General features: G+C 37.8%; 1 protein-coding gene across 4 annotated transcripts; it reads left to right on the top strand.

Annotated features, from left to right (window-relative positions):
* Positions 1 to 245: 245 nt before the first annotated feature.
* Positions 246 to 24,076, top strand: LOC126815479 (hemocyte protein-glutamine gamma-glutamyltransferase). 4 transcript variants are annotated; one of them, XM_050541145.2, is made up of 17 exons: positions 246 to 1,228; positions 3,217 to 3,249; positions 3,920 to 4,220; positions 4,322 to 4,534; positions 4,982 to 5,236; positions 5,992 to 6,110; positions 6,764 to 6,871; positions 7,537 to 7,711; positions 8,248 to 8,386; positions 9,322 to 9,425; positions 10,309 to 10,468; positions 11,042 to 11,121; positions 12,516 to 12,604; positions 13,314 to 13,512; positions 14,096 to 14,256; positions 15,155 to 15,291; positions 22,907 to 24,076. In XM_050541145.2, the coding sequence occupies exons 3-17, from the start codon at positions 3,947 to 3,949 to the stop codon at positions 23,046 to 23,048; spliced, it is 2,355 nt and encodes a 784-aa protein (XP_050397102.1). In that variant the 5' UTR covers positions 246 to 1,228; positions 3,217 to 3,249; positions 3,920 to 3,946; the 3' UTR covers positions 23,049 to 24,076. The 4 variants fall into 4 exon arrangements, with proteins under 4 accessions (XP_050397102.1, XP_050397100.1, XP_050397101.1 ...); XM_050541143.2 differs by having other exon boundaries at positions 3,217 to 4,220; XM_050541144.2 differs by lacking the exon at positions 246 to 1,228 and having other exon boundaries at positions 2,640 to 3,249.
* Positions 24,077 to 25,398: the final 1,322 nt, after the last annotated feature.

The raw sequence follows: 25,398 nt of genomic DNA, 5'->3' as shown, positions 1-25,398 counted from the left end.
AGATGTTATAAATGTACACAAGTTTGTGTTTTTTTCAATGTCTTAACACAAACATGTGTTAAATATTTTAAACACAAGTTCTTGTGTTGAGATCCAACACAAGGGTTTTTTCAGTGTACTGTTTCTCCCTTTCAGACCGTCTTTGTAGTCTATGTTTAAGCCTACAAGGGAGACAATGCCTCCTTATTCAGACTAGACTAGAAATTATTTCTCATTAACTGCAATGTTGAACCCATGAAATGTCTCCATTCACATCATATTCTTGAACATGAAATAAAATGAAATTGGGTGTAGCGTCATACTCTTCTGAACCAAATGGGATTAATTAATGAACACGGGTGTACATCATACAGTGGGCTGTGAGGGAAATTTTGCCTGGCCAGCGGCAGTACGGTCTGCTCTTATTTCGAATTCCAACTGTCCAGCGTTTTTTCACGTACACGCCAATGGGATCTTGGCTTTTAAGTCCCATCCGAAAGATTAGACACAGTCCCTTGTCAGACCCTCCGTTCTTCGCCACTGGTGATGGGGGAAACCTCGCCTGAAAATCCCGAGGAACTTTCTCGGCCAACACCGGGAGCGAACCCGAGACCTAATTAGTGAGCCAGCATCTTGCTTACTGAGCCAGCGCGGCTCGCATTTTCTTGAACAATCCGATGACTTTAATCTTTACGCTTGGTCAAAGTCGCCTGATACAAATGTTGAAGGTGCCGGGCAGTCTCACTTTTCTTCTTTGGCTGGCCAATGGAATATATAGGCTGTTTCATCATTTTAGGTGTGATTTCACTAATTCATGTCTGCTTACTTACCGATCTTTTCCGCGTCATTTTTCATTGATATTTAAATATCAACCTAACCCCGGCGAAAGTGTACATTGATACACATTTATTCAATTCTAATCTAACAGGTCAAAAACAATTGTTTTTAAAAGACAGAATTGCTATAAAAATACGAACTAAAATTACTAGTCTGAGACCCCGTATACCTGACTTTATTGATCAGAGGGATCAACTGCACGCCTTTTGAATAGATCCCCCCCCATATATATACATGGCCCCTATAATATCTATTCATTTCATTCCGTATTTTTAGATTAGAGCGTGGGCATCACGAAATATTATGTTCTCTGTTCTGCATGGAATGTGATATGGTCGTTTTTGTGTTACAACACATAAGAGTTTCGTATGTGCAAGGCGAGAACATCCTGGATCAAAGTTGAAATAGAGAGGTATTATTTACAGCTTCAGACTTGAAAAATATACATAAAAAGATAATCACGCTTAAAAAAATTATTATTCCAGATCCTTGTAATACAATATCCAAATACCAGATTCTGTTATTATTGTAAAAAGAAGTGGGCGAATGGCTGTGATGCAAAGTTCAAGCTTATTGTTTATCTATGAGGAGGTCCAAGGCCATACACTTTTAATAGCTGAGCTCAGGACCCGTGATGGGGGGGGGGGGGGTCGGCTGGTGTCCAGGGGCCCTGGGCCTAGAGGGACCCGGAGTGTTTTTTTTAATTTTTTTTTTAAATTGTTGGTATTATGTAATAGAAAATACACTGTTATTTAATCGTAAAGTAGAAGAATCCGGTGACTTTTTCTGAATGTTACTTGGGTAAGATTAGAATCGTATTCTGTCAGTTCAACTTTTTGGAAAAATTGGTAAATTAAAAACTATAAGCTACCTTCTCGTGCCTTAGCGCCATGGAGTCCCGGTCCATCCTCGTTCCGTTTGAGGCTATCGTCATCATCAGGGTATCCGGACCTAGTCTTGGACTGTAGAACGCTATATTGATCGCCCTAGGTAGGCTGACTGGTATCCGATCATTAAAAAAGCCCTTTCGAGTCCGGGGGAGAAGCCGAATTGTTTGTCCCAGGGCCCGGATGTCGCGCTCGCAAACCCTGTCTGAGCAATGGGGATCTACATTTGTTAAAATATGCATCTTTTCCGGCAATCACTGTATTGATTTATTTCATTTAAAATTAATATATGTATCGATACAGAATTACTTTATTGACCCATTCATAAGGTAAGACTTGAGTTATGTTGAGGGTTCGATAACGGGTCACGTACTTATAAGATTTGTATATCATAAATAAATGTGTACCCGCCTCATCGCACAATCTGAATAGATCGTGTGGCCTGCTTGTATTACATTTTTTAAACAGTTTATAACTGTTGATCTATGACCATTTATGGTTGTGTTATGGTAAAAGGTTAGGAGTATATAAACCTTATTGGATCCAGTAGACGTGGTACAAGGGTTAATCAGCGAACTGGATGTATGAGATGTGTTGTTGACGTTTGGGAAAGTCGGACGAGGGGAAATGTGTAGGGAGTGAAGTGCTGTAAAGGGATAGTTAGATGTATTATGAGTGGCTGTGGTGTTACGGTGAAATACTATGCCGCCACCGTAACACCACAGCTTTATGATTTGTTAGACAGGAGTGATGTAATGGGTGTCAACAACTGGGTATGCTGGTACCGTCGCAACGTAGCCGTGAAACATATATTGTGGGGCGGAAGGGCGGAAACGGAAAAATATACAATGTTGACAGTATGTGCCAGGCATGAGGCTGCGCAGACCGAGCGACAGCTCGATAGGGAGTGTGTGGGAGGGTCACCCTCATAAAAAAATTTTTTTTTAAATTTCAGTTTTCTGTAAGCAGTGAAAACACTATTTTGGCATTGTTTGCAGGGTTAATCCTAAAAATCACATTAATACACCTATTGCACGATATTGTGAAACTAGCTGACGAAGACAGCTCGGGCGGCGATTGTTCGACTCGGGGCTGCTCTGTCAGTATCTAACAAACGCATTTAGTTCGCGTACAACTTTTAAAAACCGAATGTCAGTATGGTATTTCTCACATAATTGGTTATCGCAAAAACAGAGTAAACTGAAAGCGAGTAATCTCGACTCAAACCTATAGTCTATAGCCTACTCACTACACGCGTCACTAGGCTTCTTATATTATTGTTTGTGGACGGTTTACTACTCAGTGATAAGCCTGCGCCGCAAAAAGAGGTCTCGCCTTTTATTATTAGTATAATGACTTCCTCATGTGCGGCAGGTTAGTTTGCTTCTAAAAACACTGTTTTCCGTTCCAAAAAATACAAAAGTAATTTTCTACCAGATGACCATGGTTCTTTTCACATACAAATGCCCGAACGTTCCAGGCGCCAGGTAATCCAGTAACAATTTATTTGTAGGAAATGGTTGTAGTTCTGACATATGTTTAAAAGGTAAGATGCATATTTTGATTTAATCAAGTCATACACAGGTAACAAATTTGGGGCAGTTATAACTTTAATTATCACTTAAGGGGAACTTCCAGATTTCACGGGACACATGGAATGAAATAAAATGAAATGGGGGGTTTATCATCCTACTTTTCTGATTCATTCGTGTGCTCCAGGCAAATTGTGCCTGGATGGTTGCGCTACGCAAAACTCTTATTTCACATTCTAATGGACATGCTTTTTAGTGCATGGCATTGAGTTTGAACGGTCCAATAATTATCATAAAATAAATACCAAATACAATACATAAAGCATGTTAAATGTAAGGTTACATAGTAAAATATTAAAGATATGTCATGTGACTAGTTATTAGCTCGCTAACATGGCCGTCTAAGCTTAGCTCCTGGTGTTGGCCAAAAAGCCCCGAAGGACGTCCTAGCAAGTTTATCCTTCTCATTGGAGCAGGGAGCAGTGCCTGTAAGGAACATCATCTAGTTGCTCGTAAAAGAACCCACGTAGAATTAGAAAAAAGAGTATGCCGTAGAAGAAGAGCTTTCTGGTCAAAATTTACCCGTAGTGCACAGGATGACTTTTATCTATCCGTTGGAGATTAACGGGAAACATCAGAATAAGGAAACATAGAAATTGATTTTTATCTAATATCTTTTTCCAGATAGAGCAGGAAGTTTAGGTCGTTAAGATGGCAAGCACACTGAGATATCGTCGTGGCATCCATGATCCTGGTAGATCTAACCGTGCAAGTCCTGTTGTCACAGGTTTAGGATATTTTATGGACTATTCTCGTGATATTTGGAACCGATGGAGCTTCGATTGGTTGTTTTTCTGGCGGTCCTCAGATGCCGAACCAGTAGATGCAATTAGTTATATATATTACGGACATGAGCCGCTGGATGACGAGGACCCATTTGCCCCGTTCCAGCCACTTCTACCCATTGTTCCCCTCAGTAATAATGGTAAGTAAACACATGTGTTTCCTTCATTAAAAAAAAAAGAAAAACAAAATCAGAAAGGCTGATGTCCTTCACCCCAATCCTAAAATATATTTATTTTACAGATAAAGATGAGATACTTTCAGTACAGAAAATAAATTTCCACATTGAAGAAAACTGTCGCCATCATCATACCAGTGAATTTGATATAACTCAATCAGATGAAACACCTAATCCTCAGCTGGTTGTACGACGTGGACAACCTTTTAACATCACTGTAAAATTTAACAGACCTTATGATAAAAGCACAGATGATCTTCGTCTTGTCTTTCAAGCAGGTTCGTTTTTAATGTTAACATTATATTCATACGTTGGCTCGTCAACTTAGATATCCCGAGTTCGATCCCAGTGTTGCCGAGAAATTTCATTGGGATTTTTCAGCGTTGTTCTCCCTTGTCAGTGGGTCTGGCAATGGACAACGTATAGTCTTTTGGATGGGAGAAAACAACCAAGGTTCCGTGTACAAATTGACGTGCACGTAAAAGAACCCATGGCAGTTGAAATTTGATATAAGAATAAACCGTAGTGTCGCTGTCCGGGCATAACTCTCCTCATAACACACTGTATGGCGTATGCCCGTCTTCATTAGTCTAGTCGGAGCAGAACTGTATGACGTTAAACCCCATATCATTCCAGTTCAAGCAACCTCAATGAAAATGTTGTATATGTGACCACAGTGGAGTCATATTTTTCATAATTTAACCAAAACCCTTCATTGTTTTCAGGAAAAGCGCCCATACAAAGTAAAAAGACCCATGTTGAGATAGTGCTATCGGAGAAGCTGTCAAATCAATGGGCTGCAAATGTTGTTGAACAAGATGGAAGCACTCTGCGCATTTCCATTCTTACTCCGTCAAATTGTTACATAGCTAAATGGAAACTAAAAATAGATGTCGTAACAAAAACTGATATAAAGACAACTATCTACAGATATAACCACAGGGATCCTATTTATATCCTGTTTAACCCTTGGTGCAAAGGTACGTATAGAGAACCTATTTATATCCTGTTTAACCCTTGATGTAAAGGTACGTATACACCCTCGGTGTAACGGTACGGATACTCAACTTAATTATTTTCTGTTTAATACTTGGAGTAAAGGTGAATATAAACAACTCATGGTGTAAAGGTCAGAATAGATAACCCAGTCTATAAAGGTCAGAATAGATAACCAATGGTGTAAAGTTCAGAATAGATAACCAATGGTGTATAGGTAAGAATAGATAACCCAAGGGGTAAAGGTAAGTATAGATACACATGGTTTAAATGTCAGAATAGACAGTCCAGGACGCCGAATAGATAACCCAAAGCGTATATGTCAGAATAAATAACCCAAGGCGTAGAGGTAAGAATAGAAAACCCATAGTGTAAAGGTAAGAATAGATAACCAAGTTGTTATGGTAAGAATAGATAACCCAAGTTGTTATGGTAAGAATAGATGACCCAGGGTGTAAACATTAGAATAGATAACCCATGGTGTAAAGGTAAGAATATATAACGTATTGCGTAACGGTAAAACTATAAAACCCTCTGTGTAAAGGTAGGAATAGATAACCTAGGCTATCTATATTGATCGCATCAACGGTAGAAATACTTATATAGGATTATGTATTTTTCATGCCATGCATTTATAACTCGACCACTTAGTATTTATAAGACCTCTAATTTACGCGAATAGGAATGACAACGGTATAAATATATGCGGCGATATGTTCATGTGGCTTTTACTCATCAGATGATACAGTGTATTTTGGAAAGGACATAGAACTTGGCGAATATATACTGAAAGATACAGGTAGAATCTACAGTGGTACGGCCAACAATATAAGTGCTAAACCTTGGAACTTTGGACAGGTAAGTGCAGTTCGGTCGCTAAATGAATAAACTGTTTAAAGATACATTATGTAAGATTTAGATAAAGAGCTAGTCGTTCGTACTATAATAGTTTGAAAATAGATCACGTAAAATGAATAATTTGAAAATTTCATTCAAATTACTCTATTGCAAGTGAAGATATTAGCCTTTGAAGGTTTGACAAGACGTGTGCAATAATTTCAACCACCGTACTGGTTGTTCAAAGCTTAAATCAAAATATGACTGAACTGTTCTAATCTATTTAATATCGGAGAAATCAGATGCCATCGAGAGTTGATTATGGCCTGGATAAGTTAATTAATGTCTAATTAATAATTTAGAAAACATTTCAGGCCTAAAGAAGGACCTGCAATAGTCTTGCGGAACTAACTAGTTTGAGTTAGCGGGAGGGTCCTTTACAAAAGCACGGAACCGTGGATCCATCGTTTCCTTGCACCCAACGGGAATCGAACTCATGACGACACCCATTTGCCTCGCATTTGACGGTCCGACGCCCTATCACTAAGCTAACGCACAACCCCATGATGATTAAAAACCCCTTTGATATAAAAGCCTGTTCCTTAATATTTTCTGTGAATAACATATTTGTATTTAAAATTAAATTAGATTGAACTATATTGTATTTTTATTAGTTTGAAGACCATGTGCTGGACTGTGCTATGTATATATTGGATAGATCAGAATTAAAATGGCCGGTTCGTGGAAACCCAATTAATATAATAAGACAATTAACAGCTTTGGTAAGATTTATTTTTTGCTTCAGCTCTTTAAAATATATTAACACCCTATAAAATTAGAAAATAAGCATTTTTAGCCACATAACAGCTTTGGTAAGATTTATTTTTTGCTTCAGCTCTTTAAAATATATTAACACCCTATAAATTAGAAAATAAGCATTTTTAGCCACATAAATTGTTTTCAAAATGTAATGTAACACAATGTTAAAGGTCCCATTTGAAAAGCAGCCGTGCAGCTAACACACATAAATGAAATGGGGTTTAAGGTCTTACTTTTCTAGATCAACTAGGCTATAATGAAAATGCATGAGGTAAATCTTGTTTCCACCTTGTCAGTGGTGCAGATTGGAAGGCCTGGCAAGCAAGAGTGTCTCTTCGTTCTGATAGGACAAAACACAGAGGCGTATTCTTTTGGACTCGCCAAAAATATTAGACTCTTTTCCTTGTCAAGCTCTCCGCCATTGGCAATGGGAAACCGATGAGCATGCGTTATACCTACCGAGACATTTAGATAAATCCTGGGTTAAATTGGAAGTGAATCAATCTTCATCTGTTCGGTTAATTTCAGAGTTTTCTATACTACTTTGAAAATAACAGTACATCATTGTCTTAAGAATTAGTTTAGTTTCGCTATGATGTTCATTTTGTTAATCTTTTTAATTTTACAGGTAAATGCTTCTGATGATGGAGGGGTGATAGTTGGTAATTGGTCTAGAGATTTTAAAGATGGTAAATCACCTTTAACCTGGACTGGCAGTGCCCCTATACTACAAGAATTTTACATAAATAAACAACCTGTTAAATTTGGACAATGTTGGGTCTTTTCTGGTGTCCTAACAACAGGTAAAGAAATTAAACTGTCGTGCAAATACATCACACGTAATAATAATAATGATAATGAACTTTGTTCTTTCAATGGGTTGAATTTCCATTTTGGAAATCACACTTCTTTGTTTGACATTAAATAATTAAGCAATGTTGTTTTTTTTCTGCTGCCCTTAACTCAATAAAATTATCGTTCTCTTAATTATTCAAATGCATCAAATAGTTTTGGCTATAAAAAGTAATGCAGTTGTTCCTATGTGGAAATTACTAACTTCTCCATGATGAAAATTTCCCTTCGTTGTGTGTCATTAAACAAATGGGCGGTATTGGATCTTTTCTGATGTCTCAATAGCCAATAAAACTATCAATCTTTGAACTTTTCAAATATATATTTATATAATTGTTGACCTATAAAAGCATACAGGTATGCAGTTGCTTATTTGTGGAAATTTGGTGAAACTCACACTTTGTTGTGTGTCCTAACAACGGACAACAGTGTCATTAACAAAGTAAACTCAATCGTTCTTTAGAATTAAAATGTTTTCTTTCTTTAGTTTGTCGTGCTCTTGGTATTCCCGCCAGATCTGTCACCAACTTTTCGTCTGCTCACGATACAGATGGCAGTGTTTCTATCGACATCCATTTTGACACAAACGGTGAAGTTGATAAGTCTTTAACCGATGATAATATCTGGTAAAGTAATATTTTGGTTCAAATATAGCACTTAGTGATAGTTGTAACGTAATTGATCTAGGAATAACAGCACAGGAAAGAACACAATAATTAACTAATAACTAGTACAACACCCCACCCCCCCTCCCAACAAATGCATATTATTTATAGTGGTAAAGGTTTTATTAACCATCTTGTTAGTATTTAGCATTCATTAAATATGCACGTCTTTATTTAGGCTTTAAATGTTATATAAATGACAAACATATAATCAACTCTCTAGACTATTTGATGGCGGAGATTTAAACGTATTAAGATACGGTCGCCATTTAATGGTTTAATTTAAAATTGGCGAAGCGAGGCTAAGTCTCGAATAACAAATACGGCTGTTACGTAATAAGCAATCTATGCCACATCTTGTCAAAACTTAAAACCGTGATAAGTTCGCCCAGAATGGAGTAATTTGAATGAATTTTCAATATATTCATTTTGCATTATTTAGTAATGAACTATTATAGCAAAAAGGATCAGCTCGCCTATCTAAATCTTACATGATGTATCTTTTAACAAGATGCAATTCTGAAGACATGGTATGTAAACATGGTTGCTGAGACCATTTCCGGTGTCAGTGAGATCGAGAATATGTTTTCTAGTCATATTGATCTGATGTGTTGGTAATTCGACTAGTTACTCTGGATTTCCCAGCCTACAAGGAAATTAAAGGCATCTGTTCATGCGGGTGGGTGGGATGCAAAATTGATTTCTCGTGTGTACCTTAGCCAGCACGTTAAAGATCCCCAAAGAGTTGTAAATCAAAATAAGGAAAGGCTGTATATAGCACCGCTATCCGGGCAACATTTCCCTTATAACACAGTACATGACGCCATGATTAGACCAGTCAGTACAGAAAAGTATGACGCTAAACTAAATTACAATCTTATTGCAATTTTTTTCAGGAATTTCCACGTGTGGAATGAAGTATGGATGACTAGACCTGATTTACCAGAAGGTTATGGGGGGTGGCAAGCTGTAGATTCCACACCACAAGAAACAAGTGATGGTAATTGTTCTGTTAGTCAACCTCCAAGGGCGGGGCGTTGTGGAGATTATAAATGTGAAGCGAGTTTAAATAATAACGATATCTATATATAATAAACTGTTTAACCGATGTTGCACAGGAGTTCCGTGAAACCGAAAGTAATATAACTCTAAAACGCTTTTAGACTTCATCCGACCTTATACCCATAGCCATGATATAGCAGCCAAATTTGAACAGACACACTGTAGTATTACAAGATGGTCATGTAGTACTGTCCATCTGGAACCAATCAAATAGCAACATAGGTTATGGCAATCGATGTTTCGGGACTGAGATTCTGTAGATAGTCGAAGAAACGTCGATCTACAGACACGAAACTGGTTGGCCGGCATTTTGATTCCTACATGGATGATTGTAGTCGAAAACAATAAGTATATAATCCTTGAGTGGCATTTAGCGATTTAACACTTTAAAAAACACAACACAGTTTATATGGAAATACAATCACTGGTTTATAAGTATAGCACGACCTTTCGACAAGTATTCTCTTATCGTTATCAAGCACAACGATAACGATAACGATGCTTGATAACGATAAGAGAATACCTGTCGAAAGGTCGTGCTATACTTATAAACCAGTGATTGTATTTCCATATATAAACTGTGTTGTGTTTTTTACAATAAGTATACTTCGAGAATTTTGAGTAGTGTTTATCCCGAACCGCATAACAAAAGAGTATACTAATTTCTTAACATGTCAGTCATTCATGGCAGAGATCTATGCTATATGTGTGCTGAATTTCTACCATTCTAATAATCATCGGGATTTCGATAATAGATTATTATAATACATGTTATATCTTCCTTGTGGAAGGTTTTAATCCCCTTGCTACTTTTTGTTTAGGTGTATTTTGCTGTGGTCCAGCCTCTCTTGTGGCTGTTAAAAGAGGAGAATTGGGTCTACTCTATGACGTACCGTTTGTATTTGCTGAAGTTAATGCTGATATAATCCTCTGGCATCTACGCGATGGTTCTATGATTAACGATGACATCCGCAAAAATCAGTAAGTATATAAAAAGGGTACTGAATTATTCGGTTGTGATCAAGAGCGGATGTACATACCGCACCGTTTTGTCTGCAATCTCACAGGAGAGCCACGGTAGCTTGGGACTTTCCTGTCTGATTGCCTCTTGTTATCGATATTGGACAGGGGGCTTTTTAAGTAAAATAACATCTTGTCGTTTTCTGGATCGAACGAAAAATCAAAGTTCTATGTATTCCATTGGCAGCACGTTAAAGATCACCCGACAGTTGCATATCGAAATAAGACTAGGCTGTAGTAGCACCGATGTTAGGGCAAAATATTTGGCGTATACCCGTCTTCATTATCCCGGTTGGTGCAGAAAAGTGAGACGTTAACACCATTTCATTTCATCTGCACTTTCACGGACAGTGTATGGTGAACATCAACATAACCAAGCAGAGAATGCTTGTTGCCAAAATACACTTGTAAATTAGTGTCAACAATTTTTGTCATCGAGTTTTTGTTTTCAATTTAATTATTTCGTTCTGTATTTAGATCGTTAAATGCTATCAGTTTTAAATCGAAATGTTTTTCGTTCTTGTATAATTACAGTGTCGGTAAGAAAATCAGCACTAAATTTCCCCTATATGATCAGAGACAAGACATTACTAAACTTTATAAACACGAAGAAGGTATGAACAACACGTTTTTTATCGTAATCTCTACGGTTTAGTTTCTTTACTCATAAAATATGTATCCGCCAGTTGTAGCAGGAGAAACATATGAGAAAGTAGACGTTTAGTCCGGGGTCCCCCAGGGATCAGTGCTAGGCCCATCGTTATTCCTACTTTACATAAACGACCTGCCACATAACATACGCTCCAAAGTACGTCTGTTCGCTGACGACACCATCATGTACCTGACAGTTCACTCTGATAGCAGCGCAGACAGACTCCAAACTGATCTTGATCAACTAGGAGCCTGGGAACAAAAATGGAAAATGATCTTCCACCCAGCCAAATGCCAAGTGATTACCATAACCAGGAACAGGCGGAATATCATCAAACGAGATTACATTCTACACGGGCATATCCTCAACTCAGTGGACCCAGTAAAGTATCTTGGATGTACCATCTCATCAGACCTTAACTGGGGAAACCACATCAGTAACATCTGTGGCAGAGCCAATAAGACCATCGGCTTTCTGAAGAGAAACCTCAACATCAGCCCCCCCCCCCCAATAAAGTAAAAGGCATACATGGCCCTTGTTAGACCCCAGCTAGAGTATGCAAGCTGTGTATGGGACCCTCACCTCAAAAAGGACATTGATCGACTACAAATGGTGCAGCACAGAGCAGCCAGATATGTAACGAACAATCAGCATCACCAACATGCTGCAGAATCTTGATTGGACCACGCTACAAGAAAGACGAAAACATGCGAGGTTGGCAATGTTCTTCAAGATACACAGAGGGCTAGTCCACATCAACAAGAGACTCCTTGTACCACCACTACGGCGTAGCAGAAACACACACGACCACTCATACCAAGTTCCATCCTGTCGTAGTGATTACAGGAAATATGCATACTTCCCAAGGACCATCAGGGACTGGAATGCTCTAACACCGAACATTCCTTCCTCCGACACACTAGAGATATTCAAATCTAAGTTGTGTTCGGTTCCGTAATCACGAAAAATATTTTTAACCTGTTTTTAACCTTTTAACGTTCAGCCGTCATGCGCAACTCTTGATTGTGGACATTATCCGGCAGAAGCAGAAGAAGCAGAAACAATCGTTTCAAATGTATGCAGGACAAACTATTTTCAATACAAGTGTGTTTTTTTTTCATTGCACCAGACTCGTCCGGTTAACACTTTATATAATAGGCAGATATAATATTATTAGACCAAGGGAAAATGTTGAGGATAAAGGTGAGCTTTCGTTGATAGCTCACAACTGAAAGATCTGTTCTGGATAGTCAATAACATAATAAACTTACTCTCTCTGTCTATTAGTAACGAAAACGCCGCTGTCCATTCAAATTTTCCCCATAGCATATTGAAAGAGAAGAATTATTATTACAGATTCACATGAAGAAAGGGCAGCTGTCATCAATGCTCACAGACAGTTGGGTGTTGCTGTTAGAAAATCAACTTATGAGATAGGGCCAGAGGTATGTATTTATTATATACAATAACATTATATTTCCTACCAAATAATATACCTAGTAGGGTTTTCTGGTCAATAACACAGAGGGACAAACATTTACTATATTTATTAGATTGATAAACGTATCTAATTTTAGAAATGTTATGATAACAATCTAAATCTGTATGTTTAGATTGATAAACGTATCTACTTTCAGAAAGGTTATGATAACATTCTGAATCTGATAGCTTACTCTATTTATTAGAATGATAAACTTATCTACACCAGAAAGGTTATGGCATTCTGAATCTAATAGTTTACTATATTTATTAGATTGATAAACTTATCTGCTTTCAGAAAGGTTATGATAACATTCTGAATCTGGTAGCTTACTCTATTTATTAGATTGATAAACTTATCTACTTTCAGAAAGGTTATTATACCAATCTGAATCTAATAGCTTACTATATTTATTAGATTGATACACTTATCTACTTTCATTCTGAATCTGATAGCTTTCTGTATTTTTTACCTTCTAATAGATGCCAATAAGGTTCAATTGCCTTGAAATCGTTTGAACATGGCTGTGACTGGCAATGTTTTCAGATCTTCGCAATGGTAATTTAAAATGGGTATAGTGCATGGTGTCTTTTTATTGACCCACTATGGTGGGGCTTAACGTGAAACTGATTTTAAAAATTCTTTTGGGTGTGTTTTTATCTTTTCCCATACAGGATGTTGAGTTTGAACTAGTAGTACAAGATGGTGTGTTTGTTGGTGAAGATTTCGATGTGGTTCTCCAAGTCACAAATACAAGTAGTGCAGATCGGACTGTAGGGGGTCAACTAGCAGCTAAAACTATGTTTTATACTGGTGTAGAAGCAAACCGAGTTAAAGCAGAATTATTTGAAGAGATGGTTGAGCCAGGAAAATGTAAGTCGGTGGCCCCGGTAAAGACTAAACTATTAGTTATTTACATTTATTTGGTCATATGGCTAATGGAGAGATCGTTGTGAAAATAAAACTGGAGCGCAATTATAAAAATTCGGCTTAGTTAATCAAAAAAGTAAATAACAAATCAAGCCATGTTATATCATAAAATAGTACAGCAGCCATACAGGCGACTACCCTTTACACAGATAAAATGGCGGCGTAGTGGGGAATATAAAACTCTGAATGTGCCGCAATGTGATATCAACTTAACCCCCCCCCCCATCACCCCGCACACACACACCAAAAGTATACCCAAGGAAACAATCAAGCCATTTTATATAGCCTAAAACGGTGCAGAAGACATATTTGCGACTCCGTTTTACATAAACAAAATGTACATAATATCACTTTTGTCTCAGATAAATCAGAGCGACTCATGCAGCGTTTTGATACGCATTATTCAGAGACGTAAGCATGATCACTGTAATAGTAAATGCCCCTGTTTTATATGATCTAGAACAGTGTGGTTTAATTAAAAAAAATACATTATTATCGAAACCTATTTTGTATTATATTTTTCTAGCTATGGAGAAAACAATGAGAATTACGTTTGATGAATATCGTTTGAAATTAAAGGATATGTGTATGTTTAAACTGTCTGCAATGGTCAAGGTACAAGATACAAAACAAGTCTTTACACCACAAAAAGTCATAAAATTGTGCAAACCATCTTTATCAATAAAGGTAAGCTTTTACCTAGAAACTTGCGTCGCAAGGGAATTTGCTCTAATATGGACTAGTGCGAAGATCTATAATTTTGCCCTCAATACTGGACAATTTTTTGTAATTCTGCGGTACTGTTTATCAATACGTAAATCCCTGTTCGTTTTCTAACACTATATACCATCTGCTGCTTACAGTTCGTGTCACAGTGGATTTCCTCGGGATTATCCGACGTGGTTACCCCTTGTAGGTAGTGCAGGGCGAGGGGGGGGGGGCTGACGAGGAGCAGTGTCTAGTCGTTCTAAGGGACTTATACAGAGGTCCCGTGTACACATTAGCGTGCACGTAAAAGAACCAGTGACAAAATTCGAACTAAGAGTAGCAGTGGTGCTGTCCGAGCAAGGGGAGGTGGATGGCCGAATGGTTAGCACGTGCGCGTTTGGCTGTATCATACGGTCTGTCATTGAGTCAACTGGTGGGGTTTCCATTCCTCGGTTTTACGTGACAAGGAGTAGGGTCGCCTATTCCAACCGCGTTGGTTTTCTCCAGGTCCTCCGGTTTCCTCCCACTGCTAAAGACCCCTACGCGCAAGCGAATTATTGAACTAAAATTGAACCATATGTTAGTCCCGAAATGACCTAGTTTGTGTCGAGTGGACGTTAAACCTCATTTCTCTCTCTATCTCTTGTCCTGGCAAAAACTCACTCATGGCACACTGTGTGTCCGTCTTCGTTAGCGTAGTCGGTGGAGAACATTGATGTGTTAAACCCGATTTCAGTTCCATCCATTATAAAGCAGACAAAATCAATTAAAGTAGAAGTGTGGTTAACAAATACGTGTATCAATAACTGATGATGGATTCATTTCTAATAAACTATTGTTACCGGTGCTCTCATTTGCCATTTTATATGTTTTCCAGATTCCCGCCAAGATCAAGAAGGCGAAATCATTTGACGTAGAAGTATCGTTTACTAATCCTCTGGGTGAAAGTTTAACTAATTGTTATTTGGAAGTTGAAGGACCGGGTCTACAAAAGAGACAACAACATAGACTCGGGTAACTTTTATTTAGTGATATACATAATATTTCGCAATCATGTTTTAATGTCCATCTACGCGATTTGGTCCAACCGTGTACACATTGGCAAGCACGTAAATGAACCATGAACATAATGAATCGGATTAAGAGTTGGTAGAAACACCGTTGTCCAGGCAACTTTATTAAGCTTTCATATTACATATGAAAGCTTATTGTTTCTGTTAAGATTATTATTGTTATTAAGCTTTCATATTACATATGAAAGCTTATTGTTTCTGTTAAGATTATTATTGTTATTTTTTTTGTGTGTTTTGTCCACAAATCGGATTTCTCAGAATCTAACCATAGGATCGTTCTGAAACTTTTACCTATCCCCCCAAAAATGGGTGGTGGCTGTTGATTAAATATATTTTCAAAACGTTTTACGAATCCGAAATCACCGAATTTTACGAAGGAATGCATTTGACCTACAATGCTGTAACTTTGTGACTATTTGACCTATTTTACTAATTCTTTTTTCTTTGAGTATCTTGAAACATTTACTTCAAATCTGCAATTTCTGATTTTGGCATTTCGAAAATTCGTCGCTGTCATTTCGAACCGGAAGTTATTACCAATTTGACAACTTCTTTAATAGTTGTGCGATTTTCGTGAAATTTAGAATGTTAGTAGATCTTGCCAATGCGACTTCAAAGATGTCCTTGGAAATTTTCTAAATTATCTCCCCTTGGTGAAATTAAGGATCAAAGTTTTCAAAAAAATCGTCGAAATATAGGTCAGAATGACCTAAAAAAAAAATTATATACTAGACAAGTAATTACTGATTCGTACATAAAATATGGAGTTTGTCGATCGAACCGGAAGTGCCACCATCTTTAAACGTGAAAAATCAAAAAGGCTTTTTTGCTATTTTACTTACAGACTCGGGCGTCATATTTTCGGAATCCTGGAAGGAATGCCTAAAAATCTATCGGATCAGAATTTTGATTTCGGTCACGTGATGGTCACCATTTTGAATTGAAAATGAAAAATAGAAGCAATTTGAAGGGCCGGGACTTTGGAACACAAGAACTCTCCTTCTAATTAAGCTAGAATGTTCAAACTTGGTGTAGGCGTTCACTAGGTCAATGTCATGATTGAGTTCAAAGATGAGCATTTTTTGCCTAGGGTAAGCAGAGATAAGCAAGCTGATTTGTTGATTCTTTAGGGCACGATGACATTGGTTATAATGAATGGAGGGCGATGAAACTCTTGTCAATCGAGAGGCTAATAGCTGGCCTGTTGTGTGAAATCATTGTATCATTTTTTATTCGAATTTCTCCTTTGATGTTTTCCGTGCCGACAAGGTTGTTTTCGAGTTTAGCTGGATTTGACTTCGCGGATGCGCTACGCTAGAACCAAAGGTACCATGAGTACTAAATTCCGGCGAGCAACTTTTCACGTTGGTACCTAGGTACCCTGAAAATTTCAAGGTGATACCTGCATTCGTTCAAGTCGTTTGTTCTTGTCACCTGCCTTTCGTCGTTTTTTTTCTAAGTCAATTTACGGCTTCCATGAGGGGAAAAAGTGGAATTTCGCCGTGACACCGGCACCGATTGTCCGAAAACCATGAAATTTGGACACAATACGTCCATTACCACCCCGTACTCTGTGCCTTACCCCCATTTTGATCCCATTAAAAAAAAAGAGTTTTAGCAAAAAACCATTTTCGGAATTTAATATTGGTTTTAACCCTGTACCCAGACAAGATATAGATATTATTATAATCCCTATGAAATATTTTAATTATTTACTGCTATAATATGAATTATCACTTATTCCCCGTTAAATAAATATCGGTCACCGGGTGCAGCTGTACAACTTCAAGGACCCTGGCTTCAAGTCAATTTACGGCTTCCATGAGGGGAAAAAAGTGGAATTTCGCCGTGACACCGGCACCGATTGTCCGAAAACCATGAAATTTGGACACAATACGCCCATTACCACCCCGGACTCTGTGCCTTACTCCCATTTTGATCCGATTTAAAAAAAAGAGTTTTAGCAAAAAACCGATTTTCGGAATTTAATATTGGTTTTAATTAATTTTGAAATTGCAAATGCAAAGAGATTTTATCGCCTCTTCCTTATGTGATAGGTATTGGTACTATACACATTATCCTTAAAAGACAATTTTTTAAAATGACCGTAACGATGTATCAACACTAGAAACCGAAATCGCCTATTTTGACCTTTTTTGACTGCTGAGGCATCCTTCCGGTGGTCCAAATCTCTGGAATTTCTAGCGGTTGGCTGCGCCGCGATGATATTTATCACATATTAAATTGAGAAAATCCTCAGATATCAAGAACAATAAAAATTCGATAAAATACGGCAATTTTTTAAGCAAAAAACCTTTGATTGTTGGGGGTGGGTTTTGAATTTATTTTGAACGTTCTCGGAATCCAACACTCTTCTATTTTTAATATGTGATAGCTAGAATCCCATCGGAATCCAACACTCTTCTATTTTTAATATGTGATAGCTAGAATCCCAAGGTACATTCTGTGCAAATTTGAAGGCAATCGGAGCACAGGAACGTTGCCTGGGTAGAGCAAAACGACCCGGTCGCGAAAATTTACCTATACTTCAAAGTGATTATCATGTTGTGTTATGATCGCCATTTTAGATCAATCTGAGTCCCTGATCCACCGTCATCTACCAAACCACTCCGAAATATAGCCAAAATCCCAAAATCGACCGTAATTTCTTTTTGCTTCGCGCATGTGCCACGCTGGAACCAAAGGTACGTTGACTACCAAATTCCGGCGAGGAACTTTTCACGTTGGTACACTGAAAACTTCAAGGCGATACCTGCATTCGTTCAGATCGTTTGTTCTTGACACGGTTCCTGCCGTTCGTTTTTTTCCGCCATTTACGGCTTCTGTAAGGGCGAAAAAAGTGGAATTTCGCCACGAAACCGGCACCGATTGTCCCAAAACCATGAAATTTGGACACAATATGCCAATTACCACTCTGTGACTTACTCCCATTTTGATCAGATTAAAAAAAGGAGTTTCAGCAAAAAATAAACAACCGATTTTCGGAATATAAATTTGGTTTTAATTAATTTTGAAATTCCAAATGCAAAGGGATCTTATCGCCTCTTCCGTATGTGATTGCTATTAGTACTATACACATTATCCGTAAAAGACATTTTTTTTTAAAATGAGCGCAACACCAAAAACCGAAATCGACTATTTTGTCTTTATCATACATTAAATATTATATGCCATCGGTTAATTTTTATACGCCCACATTGAAATTGAATTTCAGCGATTTCCGATAATTACTGTCAGAGTTATGGCCCTTCATCACTTAAAAAAATTCTTGTGGATGCTCTAGAGGCCAAAGTTAATGTCCGATTGACTTTAAATTTATACACAGTGGTTAAGGTCATGAGACGAAGTAGGCGATTGAATTTCAGCGATATCTGATATTTACTGCCAGAGTTGTGGCCCCTGATCACTTCAAAATATCTTGTGGACGCTCTAGAGGCCAAAGTTAATATCCGATTGACTTTAAATTTATGGTCATGACACGAAGATGCCTACAGTATTGATTTTCAGCGATATCTGATATTTACTGCCATTTCCGATAATTACCGTGAGAGTTATTGCCCTTGATCACTTTAAAAAATCTTGTGGGCGCTCTAGAAGCTAAATTCAATATCCGATTGACCTTAAATTTATACAGTGTTTAAGGTCATGAGATGAAGAAGCCAATTGATTTTCAGCGATTTCCGATTGAATCTTTTGAAAATCACACCTAACTCTAAAACTAAAGGCAAGAAACGGGCCGGTTTACATTGAAGCACAACTAATTCCTGTCCTGCGTACTCTATAAATATAATATACGGTTTTCTAAATATGCCTTGGATGGTAGCCACAAGTCGACAATTTTTGTTTTGTATTTTTCCCATTTTGTTCATAAGGTAAATGTAATTTTTCAGATACCTGATGACATTTATACTTATTGTTTCAATAGATTCTAATAACCCCCTTTGCAGTTAATATGAAAGCTTTCATATCTGCTATGCAGATCTAGTTTTTTTTTTGTGTTTTGTCCACAAATCGGATTTCTCAGAATCTAACAATAGGATCGTTCTGAAACTTTTACCTATCCCCCCAAAAATGGGTGGTGGCTGTTGATTAAATATATTTTCAAAACGTTTTACGAATCCGAAATCACCGAATTTTACGAAGGAATGCATTTGACCTACAATGCTGTAACTCTGTGACTATTTGACCTATTTTACTAATTCTTTTTTCTTTGAGTATCTTGAAACATTTACTTCAAATCTGCAATTTCGGATTTTGGCATTTCGAAAATTCGTCGCTGTCATTTTGAACCGGAAGTTATTACCAATTTGACAACTTCTTTAATAGTTGTGCGATTTTCGTGAAATTTAGAATGTTAGTAGATCTTGCCAATGCGACTTCAATGATGTCCTTGGAAATTTTCTAAATTATCTCCCCTTGGTGAAATTATGGATCAAAGTTTTCAAAAAAATCGACGAAATATAGGTCAGATTGCCTTGAAATTTTTGTTCTGTACTAGCTAAGACAGTACTGATGAGTACACAAAATATGGAGTTTGTCGAGCAAACCGGAAGTGCCACCATCTCAAAATGTGAAAAGTCCATACGGCTTTTGCAATATTTTACTTAAAGACATAAGAGTTACATTTTCTGAATGCTTGAAGGAAAGCCTAAAAATCTATCGGTTTAGAATTTTGATTTAGGTCAACTGATGGACGCCATTTTGAAATGAAAATGAAAATTAGTGAAAAATCCACATTTATGGGCTTGAAAACATACACAATTGGTCGTGGCTTAGAGAATCTATCTCCTATTACCGAAATTAATACATTTGAGGATAGCCTGGATCATGGTCGAATGTTTGGTATTTGAATATTTCAAAAATTCGAATTTCTCCTTTGATGTTTTCCGTGCCGACAAGGTTGTTTTCGAGTTTAGCTGGTTTTGATTTCGCACATGCGCTACACAGGAACCAACGGTACCATGAGTACTAAATTCCGGCGAGCAACTTTTCACGTTGGTACATAGGCACCCTGAAAATTTCAAGGTGATACCTGCATTCGTTCAAGTCGTTTGTTCTTGTCCCTTTGTCTGTGGTTCTTGACCGAAGGCCCGACAACTAACTTTGCGTGCAGTTTTTTAGGTAGGACGAAAAATCGAAATCCTGTGTGCATATTGGCGTGCACGAAAAATAACCCTTTGCATTTGGAATTTTATGCACCCACCCCACCCTCGAACAACGCTTAACATAACATTTTGTTTTCACTACCTACATTGTAAAATTTGTTTGATTTCAGATGACTTAGCCCCGGTTTTTCACAGTGAAAGATTTTGATGAAACTTGACATGCATGTTTATAACCCAAAGATATGGTTCCTTTCGATATTTGCGCATATCGAATCGTAACTTCATGAATTATGGTCCCTGATTGTAAGAAAAATCACTTTATATTTCGCGTGTTTTCTATCTATCTCTCGGAAATGGAATATGGAAATACACAAGCTAGCTAGTGTATTACAGGTTGGTGGTGGTGGGGATGAGGTCTTCTATTTGCAATGATTTTTTGACTACAAAATATACGCTCTAACTCATTACTCAAACTACAGCAAAAAAAAAGCGGATCGGAAACCCGATTTTATATATTCTTACAATAGCAACGCACTTCGGGATTAACTTAGAAATGGTTCCACTACTGATGTCTTCCGCCTTACTCCTGCCACAGTAGTGGCCTGTCCTACGGAGTTCCTTTCCGCAAGTTTTTTTTAGTCAAATGACTACAAAAAGGTTACTGGCCTATGTATAGCTCCCTTAATTTACACATAAACTGACCTAAAACTGCACTGCACATATAATAAACCAATTCCCATTGAAATAAAGGTGAAGCCGTACCGCATAATTATATGATTTGATGAAACCCAACTACTACCTGAAGTTTCTCGCCTATCGAAGTTATAATATCCGCCGGTGTCATGGCGGCTCGCACATTATAAGAATCATTGCTTTGAAAATGTAGAACGCATTAACACAAAGGAAAACTGATGGGTAACTAGTTTAGTGGTCCAGTCTTCACTATAATTTGTGATAGAATTACTGTTTTAAAAAAAAACTGAATGATGTAAAAATAAAAATGGTTGGAGTGCCCAAGTTTAGATTTGTCGTTGATTTCATAAAGATGTTAGGATATAGAACGTTAAATACTGTGTGATTCAACATGGCGGCCGAGGGGTTTAATATGATATAAGTACGAAATACATGTACATGTAGTACCAAATGGTTTATATGTATGAGAGTCAAGGTTTGGACTAAATGTCTTGGGGAAGTAGGGGGCGACTAGCATGTGCCTCTCTTTAGTGGACCGATGTGAGATTGCCCATTGTATTAACTGGACGGGTAGGCCTATTCACCTTCAGTTATGTGTCAATGTCAAATAAGCGGCTTCGTATCAACACGGTCGGCTCTGGGCCGGTTTAATTCTACGTATCTCTCGTAGCTGAGAGAAAAAAGATTTTTTAGCCCAGAGAATATCTTCCGTCAGAGTGGTTGTTGATTCATAGATTCTAATAACCCCTTTTGAAGTTTATATGAAAGCTTTGATATCTGCTATGCAGATCTAGTTCCAATTATAATTGCATACGTTACCATAGAAACAAAACATATGTTAGTCTCAAAATGATGGAAGTATTGTTTTGACGAGACGTTAAACTTCAACTCGTATCCAATATATACTCTTAAAAAAAAGTAGGGGATATTCAGAAACAATACAAAACTGCGGAAATGCGCTGCTGTTTTTATTAGAGGTAACCAGTATTAATAACAGACCAATTGCCTACACATGAACATAAACATTTCATACGGGCGGCTTATCTGACGGCCCCATTTCACTCGCAAAGAGATACGCTGTCAAAAGTGAAAACGGACGTTTTTGATTTTTGTCTTAATAATGAGTAATTCCTCCATCAATCCTCAGACATTCAGCATTTCGTCGTGGCATGCTCCTACCTAATCAACCATCCAATCAAGATTTGGGGCAATCTGACCGACTGCTCTTGCAGAGCCACGGCCAATTCTTGCAGTGTTGTCGGTTGACGTTGACGTCGACATTTCCCGATCAAATTAAACGTAACACACTAAAGCAAAGATTCGCTAAACAGTTAATCGTATGCAAGAACCGATAGGAAAGCAAACATGGATAGGATAAACCAGCACGCGGCAGTTTTCATCAACCCTTCCTTGAAGTGTCAAATTTGACAATGAACCCCTCCCACGTGTATGGCGCTATTGCGTGTCGCATGTGCAGCTCAGTGGTTCTGTTGGGGCGATAAGTTCTTCATCTGCGAACATACTCTCAAAGCATGTCAAGTGTCCATGACTATTTATCATATCGCAACCTGCATAGGTATTTTGATTTCAATATCCCCTACTTTTTTTGAAGAGTATATTTTGCGGTTTTGCTAACAAAGCTGTATTGGTTTTGTAGAAATCCAGTTTTTGATCCATATTTCGATTTCTTCTGAATAGCTGAAAACGTTTTACACCTGAATATTATTTTTATTCCAGAAACGTAGATCCTCACAAGGCGTTTGAGACCAAGTTTGAGATGACTTCTAGAAAACTTGGTGAGAGAGAACTAGTTATAATATTTAATTCAGACCAGCTAGAAGATATAAATTCTACCCAAGTTGTAGATGTTATCGATTAATTTATATAATACAGTTAAAACCAATCCTACTGGTAGGCAGAATACATAAGTCATTGGACGAATTCGATAAATGCAAGTTAGATAATCTGCTAGGCGCACTTCAAAAAACAAATACACACAATATATATGCGAACTTTGATTGAGAGAAAGAGAGTGAACTTTGATAAGTTGGCTGCTGACACCCTCTCTCGTCCCAAACCCCTCACACACACGTAACCGTACCTTCCTAACTCGAAATTATATGCTTGCTATGGATTAACCCGAGAAAAACACACGGCGTAGAAGCATACCCGGGTGTTTTCTTCAGAGAGAGAGAAAGAGAGAGAGAGAGAGAGCGAGATTTTGCCTGTTTACCATTTTGGGACTCACATAAGGAACAACTGCATATGGGTCTTTGAGCAGTGAGAGCAAACCAGAGGATATGGCACAAGCCTGGGATCAAAACCACGCAGCTCGACTCAACGACAGATCTTATGATCTACAGAACTGTTTGGTTAAATGTAGTGTCGTTTTCATTTTATCCTGGCTTTAGCATATCGGTTCCAAGGCGTACTTTTTATGGAATAATCTACCATTTAGTTTAAGATGTTGTACATCTCTATATTCTTTTAAAAAACAACTTAAAACACATTTATTTAACCAGGCTTTTAACTGAATCTGTATACAATCGTTAACATGTCCATAATCTTGTTGTTTTTTTATGATCCCATTGTCACTTTGTAAAGTGCCCCTGAACATGTTATATGAAAGGGCGCACTATAAATATGCTGTAATAATAATAATAATAATAACAATAATACTTATCATATGACCAATTACAAGACAGTATCCAATAAATGTTATTTCGAAAGGATTCTAGAAAATCACCCGATCAAACAAATTTCGCATAATTATTTTTTCATTGTTTATAATTTTATAAATATTGTTTTGACAGTATGAACTATTTTGTAAATTATATTCAAATGTTTAATTGTGAGATCTTAATAAAGATTATTATTATTATTATAAATATATGGTCTGTTAATTAAATATTGATTAGAGTTTTCTCCTGTTACGAGTACTATATTTATTATTTGCTTCCTCTCGTTTGAATAAAAGTATAAATTCCTATGCTTTTCTACAATTTGAACAACCGCAGTTTTGGGGTTTAACATCCTACTGTTCCTACTGGGGTAATGAAAACGGGCATACTCCATACCGTGTGTTATGCGGGACATTTTGCCCGGTCAGCGGTGCTACGACCTATTTTTATTTCGAATTCCAACTGTCAGCCGTTCATTTTAGTCCACACCAATGTGTACACAGAGCCCCGGTTATTCATCCCATCGGAACAACAATACATTGGCCCTTGTCAGGCCCTCCGCTCTGCAACATTAACAAGGTTGAACCACAAGGTTGAATCGCTCAACACAGGGATTGACCACCGGACCTCCAGATTAGTGAGCATGTCCATTAACCTAGCTAAGGTTGATTGTTTAAAAATTGGAACGGTGATGCGCTGTATAGTCAAAAATGAAATGAAATGGGGGTTAACGTCCTACTGTTCTGCTCCGAACTGGGCTAATGATGACGGACATACGCCATACAGTGTGCTATGAGGGAAATTTTGCCCGGACAGCGGCACTATGGCCTACTCTTATATCGAATTCCAACTGTCAAGTGATCTTTTACGTGCACCAATGAGAACACGGGATCTCGGTTTTTCATCCCATCCGAAGACTAGACAGCTATCCTTGTCAGGCTCTCCATCCTGCATCACTGGCAAGGGGAACCACGCCATAAAATCGGGATGAACTTTATCGGCCAATGCAGGGATCGAACACCCGACCTCCAGGCTAGCGAGCCAGCGTCTTACCCACTTAGCCACCGTGATCCCCCTATAGTCAAAAAGGTTTATATTTTAATATTTATTCACACAGAACAGCTTATAGATAATTCTTTACAATTCACACAATTAGTTACAGTTTATAACACATTATATATAAGATAAATAAGTACATAATAGTTAAAATTGATGGCAAATTATAATAAGCAAATATTAGTTAAAATTTATATCACATTCTGGGGGGTTGGATGGCTGAATGGTTAGCGTGCGCGCGCTGTATCATAAAGTCTGCCATTGAGTCGACTGGCGTGGTTTCGAATCCCCGGTTGTACGTGACAAGGAGTAGGGTCGACTGTCCAACCTCGTGGGTTTTCTCCGGGTCCTCCGGTTTCCTCCCACTGCTAAAGACCCCTATGCGCAAGCGAATTATTGAAATAAAATTAAACGATATGTTAGTCCCGAAATGACCTAGTTTGTGTCGAGTGGACGTTAAATCCCATTTCTCTCTCTCTCTATATCACATTG

The sequence above is a fragment of the Patella vulgata genome, chromosome 3 (assembly GCF_932274485.2).
Source record: "Patella vulgata chromosome 3, xgPatVulg1.2, whole genome shotgun sequence".
NCBI classification, from domain to species: Eukaryota; Metazoa; Mollusca; class Gastropoda; family Patellidae; genus Patella; species Patella vulgata.
The sequence above is the reverse complement of the archived record's forward strand: the minus strand, read 5'-3'. Positions and strand labels throughout refer to the sequence as shown.